The sequence below is a fragment of the Homarus americanus genome, unplaced genomic scaffold, assembly GCF_018991925.1.
Source record: "Homarus americanus isolate GMGI-L3 unplaced genomic scaffold, GMGI_Hamer_2.0 scaffold17532, whole genome shotgun sequence".
Classification (NCBI taxonomy): Eukaryota; Metazoa; Arthropoda; class Malacostraca; order Decapoda; family Nephropidae; genus Homarus; species Homarus americanus.
Genome location: NW_024755545.1, coordinates 435,254 through 446,115, shown reverse-complemented (window position 1 = coordinate 446,115; position 10,862 = coordinate 435,254). Strand labels below are relative to the sequence as shown.

Here is a 10,862-nt window from a genome sequence, read left to right as displayed (position 1 = left end):
ACAACAGGTGTTATAGGTGCATGTACAACAGGTGCAACAGGTGTTACAGGTGCAACATGTACAACAGGTGTTGCAACATAGGTGCAACATGTGCAACAGGTGTTTAGGCAGGTGGACAGGTGGGACAATTGTTATAGGTGATGTGCAACAGGTGTTACAGGTGCAACATGTACAACAGGTGTTATAGCAAATAGGTGTATAGGTGCATGTGCAACAGGTGTTATAAGTGCAAATATGTACAACAGGTGTTATAGGTGCAACAGGTGTTACAGGTGCAACAGGTGTTACAGGTGCAACATGTGCAACAGGTGTTATAAGTGCAACATGTACAACAGGTGTTATAGGTGCAACATGTACAACAGGTGCAACAGGTGTTATAGGTGCAACATGTACAACAGGTGTTATGGGTGCAACATGTACAACAGGTGCAACAGGTGTTATAGTGCAACATGTACAATAGGTGTTGCAACATGGGTGCAACAGGTGTTATAGGTGCAACATGTACAACAGGTGCAACAGGTGTTATAGGTGTTGGGTGCAACATGTAACAGGTGTTATAGGTGCAACATGTGCAACAGGTGTAACAGGTGCAATATGTACAACAGGTGCAACATGTACAACAGGTGCAACAGGTGTTATAGGTGCAACATGTACAATAGGTGTTACAGGTGCAACATGTACAACAGGTGCAACAGGTGTTATAGGTGCAACATGTACAACAGGTGCAACAGGTGTTATAGGTGCAACATGTACAACAGGTGCAACAGGTGTTATAGGTGCAACATGTACAACAGGTGCAACAGGTGTTACAGGTGCTACAGGTGGGGCAAGTGTTATAGGTGCAACATGTGTTATAGGTGCAACAGGTTTTACAGATGCAATAGGTGTTACAGATGTAACAGGTGTTACAGATGCTTAAGGTGTTAAAAGTGCAACAGATGCAACAAACCTAATCCCGTAAAAATGCAACAAGTGTTACAGGTATTACAGATGCGACATGTGCAACAAATGCAACAGGTACAACAGGTGCTACAGATGTTAGGTGCAACAAATGCTACATGTGCAACAGGTGTCACAGGTGCAACAATTACTACAGATGTTACAGGTGCAACAATTATTACAGGTGCAACAGGTGTCATAGGTGCAGCAATTATTACAGGTGTTACAGGTGCAACAATTACTACAGATGCAACATGTATCAGAGGTACAACAATTAATACAGGTGTCACAGGTGCTACACGCTCTTGCTGACGTAAGATACATGACGCAATAATTAACTCCAGTCTTGAAAAAGAACATGACCCGTCACCATTATGGCGCGCAGAGCCACAACAATATTATATGACCACTGTCTTATCACCGGCAATGGCGTACAATGTCCCAAGAGTTTTATCCCATTGTGGTGCACTGAACAGAGAGCCTCACCCACATTGTGGTGCACGATAACCCATTATGGTGCACGATGACCCATTATGGTGCACCTATGACATTATGGTGCACCTATGACATTATGGTGCACGATGACCCATTATGGTGCACGATGACCCATTATGGTGCACGATGACCTGACCTAGAGTAACCTGAGTCTTGTTAGAGAGAGAGAGAGAGAGAGAGAGAGAGAGAGCCAGCAGCCGCCTTCTCTTGACCCAGTTCACGAGACGAGACGGAATATCCCCTTTAAGGCGCGACCCTGTTGGATTGATTAGGCCTACGGCGCCAGCCGCCACCGCCACACGCCGCCACCGCCACTACAGCCCCCACCGCCACACACGCAGCCACCGCCACTACAGCCGCCACCGCCACACGCCGCCACCACCACTACAGCCCCCACGCCACACGCCGCCACCACCACACAGCCCCCACCGCCACACGCCGCCACCGCCACTACAGCCCCACCGCCACACGCCGCCACTGCCACTACAGCCGCCACCGCCACACGCCGCCACCACCACGCAGCCCCACCGCCACACGCCGCCACCGCCACTACAGCCCCCACCGCCACACGCCGCCACCGCCACTACAGCCGCCGCCACACGCCGCCACCGCCACCGCCCACAGCCGCCACAGCCGCCACCGCCACACGCCGCCACCGCCACACAGCCCCACCGCCACACGCCGCCACCACTACAGCCCCACCACCACGCCGCCACCGCCACCACAGCCGCCACTGACTACAGCCGCCACCACCACACGCCGCCACCGCCACTACAGCCCCCACCGCAAACACCGCCACCACAGCCCTCACCGCCACGCCACACGCCGCCACAGCCGCCATCGCCACTACAGCCGTCAGCCACCAGCCGCCATCGCCACTACAGCCGTCACCGCCACTACAGCCGTCACCGCCACTACAGCCGCCACCCCACACAGCCGCCACCCCACTACAGCCGCCATCGCCACTACAGCCGCCACCGCCACTACAGCCGTCACCGCCACCACAGCCGCCATCGCCACCAGCCGCCACCGCCACCACAGCCGTCACCCCACCACAGCCGCCACCGCCACTACAGCCGCCACCGCCAGCCGTCACCGCCACTACAGCCGCCATCGCCACCAGCCGTCACCACTACAGCCGCCACCACCCACTACAGCCGCCACCGCCACTACAGCCGCCACTGCCACTACAGCCGCCACCCCCACTACAGCCGCCACCCCTGTACGCCATCCCCATTACTGCCACCCCCCACTACAGCCGCCATCCCTCCTCAACACTATTCTTCGTGAGTTCTTTTTTTCACTTTTGAATAATGTGTGTGTGTGTGTGTGTGTGCGTGTGTGTGTGTGTGTGTGTGGGGAGGAGGTGAGTCAACCACAAACATTGTCTGGGCTGTTTGCGGCGCCTCCGTCTGGCCCTCCTCCTCCCTCAGGGGGATTATCTTGTCTACCTTGTGTCTGGTACGCCGCTCCAGGACCAGGGGGAGGGGGAGAGGAAGGAGGGAAGAAGAGGGGGGAGGAAGAAGGGGGAGAGGGAGGAGGAAGGGAAGGAGAGGAGGATGGAAAGGGGAGGAGGAAAGGACGGGAGCAGGAGGAAGAGGAGGAGGGAGGATAAAGAGGGAGGTGAAAGAGAAGAAGGGAGGAGAAAGTGGAGGGGGGAAAGGGGACGAAGGAAGGGAGAGGGGGAGGAGGAAGAGGACGAGGGAAGAGGAAGAAGAAGAAGAAGAATAGGAGGAGGTAACAGAGCCCAAGTCTATGTGTGTGTGTCAGGAGAGGTAGTAGTAGTGTTTCTGTCTGTCTGTCTGTCCATCTCTCTGTCTATTTGTCCATTTGTCTGTCTATCTTTCTGTCTGTAAATCTATCTATCTATCTATATATCTATCAACCCATCGTTTTATACTATCATCATCATCATCATCATTATCATCATTATCATCATCATTATCATTATCATCATCATCATCATCATCATCATCATTATCATCATTATCCCCCACAAGCACTAACACTAGACAGATTCTCCTCAAGCAAAGACTCGACCATAAGTTGAGTTAATGAGGATGGCTTTGGTGGTCATGATGAGGGAGGGGTAGAAACTCACTCTCTCTCTCTCTCTCTCTCTCTCTCTAGTTAACAGGGGTTAGGTTAAGTGATAGCGGATTCTGGATAGCGTTAACTCAGTGTATTGTCTGGTTCGTCTGTCTGTCTGTCTTTAAAGCGTCTCCGTCTCTAAATATACCTGTCTGTCTGTCTGTCTGTCTGTCTTTAAAGCGTCTCCGTCTCTAGATATACCTGTCTGTATGTCTGTCTGTCTGTCTTTAAAGCGTCTCCGTCTCTAAATACACCTGTCTGTCTGTCTGTCTGTCTGTCTCACGGTCTATCGTATCGCTCCACCACAGAAAACGGAGAACTCACACACACACAAAAAAATATTATAGCATAAAAATCTAGGGCACAAGAACATACAGTTTCATTTAGCTGATTGAGATGGCTGTCTTAATGGGCCCTTGTCCTAATGGGCCCCTGTTCTAATGGGCCCCTGATGTAACTCTTCTAATCATAACAATTGGGGCCCCAAGTAGTGATAGATTGCCGTGTTGATAAGTGTTATATTGGATTAGACCTCAGTCATAATCGTTCGGTCAAGCTGGATTGCGGGGTCTATTTAGCTGGGTCTATTAGGATTGGGGGTCTATTTAGCTGGGTCTATTAGGATTGGGGGGTCTATTTAGCTGGCCCATTAGGATTGGGGTCTATTTAGCTGGGTCTATTAGGATTGGGGGTCTATTAAGCTGGTCTATTAGGATTGTGGGCTCCTATTTAGCTGGCCTATTAGATTGGGGGTCTATTTAACTGGGTCTATTAGGATTGGGGTCTATTTTGCTGGGTCTATTAGGATTAAGTGGCCTATTTAGCTGGGTCTATTAGGATTAAAGGTCTATTTAGCTGGGTCTATTAGGATTGGGGGTCTATTAAGCTGGGTCTATTAGGATTGGGGGTCTATTAAGCTGGGTCTATTAGGATTGGGGGTCTATTAAGAGAACTGGGTCCTATTAGAACTAGAGCCTATTATAACTGGGTCCTATTAGAACTAGAGCCTATTATAACTGGGTCCTATTAGAACTAGAGCCTATTATAACTGGGTCCTATTAGAACTAGAGCCTATTAGAACTAGAGCCTATTATAATTGGGGCCTATTATAACTGGGGCCTATTATAACTGGGGCCTATTAGAACTGGGGCCTATTAGAACTTGGGCCTGTTATAACTGGGATATATTAGAACCAGGACCTTTGAGAACTATAACCAATTAGGACTGGGGTCTATAAGGACTGGGGTCTATTAAGACTAGGGTCTATTAGCACTGGGGTCTATTAGCACTGGGGTCTATTAGCACTGGGGTCTATTTACTATCGCTAATTTCAAACATGGTTACAGGTGATAATTAAGATATATTAACACCTGTACAAATTAGGGTGTAAAGTACAGGTACAATAATGCCCAGGTGGTGACGGTATCATGTAGGTGGTGTGTTAACTTAGCCTAACACAAACCTAACCCAACCTAACGTAACCTATCTTAACCAAACCCAACCTAACGTAACCTATCTTAACCTATCTTAACCTAACGTAACTTATCTTAACCAAACCCAACCTAACGTAACCTATCTTAACCTAACCCAACCTAACGTAACCTATCTTAACCAAACCCAACCTAACGTAACCTATCTTAACCTATCTTAACCTAACGTAACCTATCTTAACCAAACCCAACCTAACGTAACCTATCTTAACCTAACCCAACCTATCTTAACCTAACCCAACCTAACGCTAACCGAACCCTCAAAAAGCGTTACGTGGGTTAATCTTGAGGTGATCTGTTAAAAGATATCCCCAGATGGTTAAAATATCATGCAAGTGGTTCCTTAACAAACAAATTAACTTGAAAACACAGGTATAAATTACAGGTGATAATTAAAAGAATCATATGTGGATTGTTAACTTTGGTGTAGGACCTTATTATCATTAGTAATAAGTTGAGGCTGCATTCTATTGTTATTATAATTATTGTTAGTGTTATTATTATTATTGTTGTTATCATTATTTTTATTATAATTGTTATCGTTATTATTATTGTTATTATTGTTGTTTTTATTATTATTGTTATTATTATTATCGTTATTATTATTGTTGTTATTATTTTTGTTATTATTGTTGTTGTTATTATTATTGTTATTATTATTATTGTTATTGTTGTTGCCGTTATTTTTTTTTGTTATTATTGTTATTATTATTGTCATAATTATTATTGTTAATATTATTGTTGTTATTGTTATTGTTATTATTATTATTATTATTATTATTATTATTATTATTTTTATTAATGAGTTGCCATAACTATGTACTTTTCCGGCATGGCGACATGTGGCAACCATAGAGAGGTGGGCGTGTCTGTCACACCAAGAGTCTCTGGTTTATAGTGGCGGCCTGTGATCCCGCCCCCAGCCTCCACCCGCCTTCACCCCTCGAGAAGAGGGAAATGAAGGCGAAGTAAGAGGGAGGGAGGGAGGGAAGGAGGGAGAAGAAAGAGGAGGGAGGGAGGTAAGTGGGGAGAGAGGAAAGAAGTGAGGGAGGGAGGGAGAGATGAAGGAAGGGAGGGGTGGAGGAAGGGAGGGAAGTAAGAGGGGAGGGGGAGATAAAGGGAGAGAGGGAGGAAGGGAGTGAAGTAAGAGTGGAAGGAGGGAGGGTCTTCTGTCCAACACACTGCCCTAGACAGGTTCTTGAAGGACGGTAGACCAGCCAGGTACAGACAAGGTGAGATTATTGTTGTTATTGGTGTGTTTAAATATACCTGGTAGGGTAGGTTAGGGTAGGGTGAGAGAGGTTAGGGTATGTTAAGGTAGGGTAGGGTAGGTTAGGGTAGAGTACGGTAGGTTAGAGTAGGGTAGGGTGAGAGAGGTTAGGGTATGTTAAGGTAGGGTAGGGTAGGGTAGGGTAAGGTAATTAAGGTAGGGTAGGGTAGGGTTAGGTTAAGTTAGGTCCCACAGTAGAAAACTTTCAATCCTTAACAATGGTATTAAGGATATTTAACCCTGTCACCGCGTGTCACGCACTTGCTATATTATTCTGGCTTCCGCCTGACGATTTTATTCAGCTTAGGGTAACCTCCCGCTGTGAAGGGATTAAGATCACCTCGTTAGTAAGGGAAGATATCAGGGGTTAATTGATGTGCCCCTGTTATATCCCCTTAAACCCCTGATACGACCCCTTAATCCCCTGATATAACCCTTAATCCTATACTACCCGACACTCTACCATTAGTACCCCCATATATACCCCTACCACTACCACCCCCCACCACCACTACCCACCCCCACCACCAAAACAGGCAAAACCAACCTAACCATCATGAAACTGGCACAATTCCGTTTCATACTCTTCCCTCTTCCTCCTCCCCCTCCGCCTCCTCCCTCCTCCTCCCTCCTCCTGCTGAACCAGACACAAAAGCCAGACGGACACACCTCCTTCAGTACACGGTCGGACACACCAGCAGTTGCCTAGTTCAGCTACTGTATATCTCTTATGTATGTATGTATGTATGTATGTATGTATGTATGTATGTATGTATGTATGTAGGTATGTATGTAGGTATGTATGTATGTATGTATGTATGTATGTATGTAGGCAAAATACAATTAGGCAGAAATATTTATAAATAAATACAAAAGGACTAACACACACACACACACACACACGGACACACAGCGGACACACACACACACACACACACACACACATTCATAGGAGGTAGTGAACTCTTAGGTGGTATTTAGAGTTATAAAAAGATGTGACCTCTGACCTTTGACCTCTCTTACCCTACATCACACGAGCTGTACGAGTTGGCTTAACGCATCGAGTTTGAATACAGTTAAATCTTGTCGTTCACGAGTCTTATACAGCGATGAGTGATTGGGGGTGGTAAGGGAGGGTGGGGGGGCACTGACCGCGAGGAGGCAAGGATTATACAGTGAAGCAAAGATAATTATAAGAAGCAAGAATTATACCATGAAGAGAGAGTTATATTGAAGCAAAGATTATACCAGGAAGCAAGGATCTATGAAGAAAGTATTGTAGGAAGTAGGAATTATATGAAGCAAAGATTATTATGAAGCAAAGATTATACCATGAAGCAAAGATTATTATGAAGCAAAGATTATACCATGAAGCAAGAATCATGAACCACACTGGTCATTATATAATAGACAAGAACTTTACTTATTAACAAAAGGAGAAACAGTTAACGTTGGTGGTGATGGTGGTGTTGTGATGGTGGTGGTGGTGGTGGTGTGATGATGGTGGTGTTGTGATGATGGTGGTGGTGTTGTGGTGGTGGTGGTGGTGGTGTGATGATGGTGGTGGTGGTGTTGTGATGGTGGTGTGGTGATGATGGTGGTGTTGTGGATGATGGTGGTGGCGTTGTGCGCGGGCGGTGGTGTGACGATGGCGGGGTGTTGTGATGGTGGTGTGATGATGGTGGTAAGCAGGATGATGGTGGTAGATGGATGATGATGGTGGTGTTGTGATGGAGGTGTGTGATGATGGTGGTGGTGTTGTGGATGGTGGTGGTGGTGGTGGTGGTGGTGTGATGATGGTGGTGGTAAGCCAGATGATGATGGTGGTGTTGTGATGGTAGTGTTGTGATGGAGGTGTTGTGATGATGGTGGTGGTGTTGTGATGGTGGTGGTACAGGGTGGTGGTGGTGGTGGTGTGGATGATGGCGGTGGTGTTGTGATGATGATGGTGGTGTTGTGATGGGCAAGTAATGGTGGTGGTGCGTGATGATGGTGGTGGTGATGTGGATGGTGGTGGTGGTGGTGGTAGTGGGATGATGGTGGTGGTGTTGCGATTTACGCGCGGCGTGATAATGGACGGCCAGGATGGTGATGGTAGTGGTGATAGTGATGGCGCTGACAACGATGATGGTGGTGGTGGTGATGGTGGTGGTAGTGGTGGTGATGGTGGTGATAAGGATGACGATGGTAGTGTTGGTGGTGATGATGGTGGTGGTGGTGATGATGGTGGTGGTGGTGGTGGAGATGGTGATGATGATAATGATGATCAAACTAGGCCAGCCACTACAATAATTAGAATAATGACGGTACAACAATAATAAATTAAGAACAAGGAAAAATCCATAAATAATAATAATAATAATAATAATAATAATAATAATAATATAAATAATAATAATAATAATATAAATAATAATAATAATAATAATAATAATAATAATAATAATAATATAAATAATAATAATAATAATAATAATAATAATATAAACAATAATAATAATAATAATAATAATAATAATAATAACTCGTCCATCCTGAAAAATAACAAAAAGATTCTAACAATAATAATCACAAACATAACGCCATGACCTCTCTTGACATAGCTTGACCTCCCGTGACCTCCCATGACCCCGACCTCTTCAAGAAACCTCCCAAAATAGCATGGCGTAGACGTAATAAGAAAAACGAAAGAGGGAAATAGCGAGAGAAGGAGAATAGCAACACCAAAATCGATAACAAAAGAGCGAGAGAGGAGAGGATGTAAGAAAGCAAGAGGGAGGGAGGGAGGGAGGGAGAGAGGGAGGGACGCACGCAGGCAGGGAGGGAGGGAGGGAGGGAGAGAGGGAGGGAGGGGGAGAAAGGGAGAGGAAGGCCTGGAGGGAGGGAGAGGAGACATGGAGGGAGGGAGAGGAGGCATGGGAGGAAGGGAGGGGGGAGGAGAGAGGGAGGGAGAGGGAGGCATGGAGGAGGGAGGAGTGTGTGGCCCCAGCCAGTCAGCGAACACAGTCATGAGCAACAAAAGTGTGTGTGTGTATGTGTGTTGATAATAGTCATTGTGTGTATGTGTGTGTTTTACTAGTCTGACACGCCCTACACACACACACACACACATTTATTAAGCAAAACTTTACTAAGACACACACACGAACACACACACACACACACACACGAACACACACACACACACACACACACTGGACAAAACCTTACACACACACACACACACACACACACACACACACACACACACACACCCTTCCATCCTAATCCTCCGTGTGTGTGTGTATGTGTGTTTCTTCCCACCAGTACTCAAGATGTTTCCTTCTATAAAAAAGGGCACATAATATGAACACGCACTGTATATATTATCTTAACACTAAGCAACACTAAGACAAATAATCACCCGTAATGTCTCCTAACTCACTACATAACAACGTCCTGTAGCTAAGAATAGAAACAGAGAGAAAGAGATAACACAATATGATAACAATGAGAGGAAGTACGCGGCGCTAACGTTTTCACTTCTGGGATGCGACGAACCTCAATGGAAACGAAATATAGAGGAGTTACCCCCCGGCGGAGGATATTAACACTCATTAATTGTACCGAATTGCGTCCGTCCGTATGTTTTGGTGTCCCGCCACCCACGGTCATCAACACCACTGGCTGGCTAAGGTCATCAACACCACTGGGTGGCTAAGGTCATCAACACCACTGGCTGGCTGAGGTCATCAACACCACTAGCTGGCTAAGGTCATCAACACCACTGGCTGGCTGACGTCATCAACACCACTGGCTGGCTGAGATCATCAACACCACTAGCTGGCTAAGGTCATCAACACCACTGGCTGGCTGAGGTCATCAACACCATTGGCTGTCTGAGGACATCCATCAACACCATTGGCTGTCTGAGAACATCCATCAACACCATTGGCTGTCTGAGGACATCAACACCATTGGCTGTCTGAGGACATCAACACCATTGACTGGCTAAGGTCATCAACACCACTAGCTGGCTAAGGTCATCAACACCACTGGCTGGCTGAGGTCATCAACACCACTAGCTGGCTGAGGTCATCAACACCATTGGCTGTCTGAGGACATCAACACCATTGGCTGTCTGAGGTCATCAACACCATTGGCTGTCTGAGGTCATCAACACCACTGACTGGCTGAAGTCATCAACACCACTGGCTAGCTGAGGTCATCAACACTATTGGCTGTCTGAGGACATCAACACCATTGGCTGTCTGAGGACATCAACACCATTGGCTGTCTGAGGTCATCAACACCATTGGCTGTCTGAGGTCATCAACACCATTGGCTGTCTGAGGTCATCAACACCATTGGCTGTCTGAGGACATCAACACCATTGACTGTCTGAGGTCATCAACACCACTGACTAAGGAGGTCATCAACACCACTGGCTGAGGAGGTCATCAAGACCACTGACTGAGGAGGTCATCAACACCACTGTTAGGCTCAGGTCATCAACACTGACTGAGAAGGTCATCAACATGAATGGTAGGCTGAGGTCATCAATACCTCGAAATGGTGGTGGTGGTGGTTGATAATTG

The 10,862-nt window shown here is 46.7% G+C and overlaps 1 protein-coding gene across 1 annotated transcript; it reads right to left on the bottom strand.

Moving 5' to 3' along the window:
* Positions 1–522: 522 nt before the first annotated feature.
* LOC121856559 (PE-PGRS family protein PE_PGRS18-like) lies at positions 523–2,548 on the bottom strand. Its single transcript, XM_042352170.1, has 2 exons — positions 2,173–2,548; positions 523–914 (listed from the first exon to the last, which is right to left on the bottom strand). The coding sequence occupies exons 1-2, from the start codon at positions 2,546–2,548 to the stop codon at positions 523–525; spliced, it is 768 nt and encodes a 255-aa protein (XP_042208104.1).
* Positions 2,549–10,862: the final 8,314 nt, after the last annotated feature.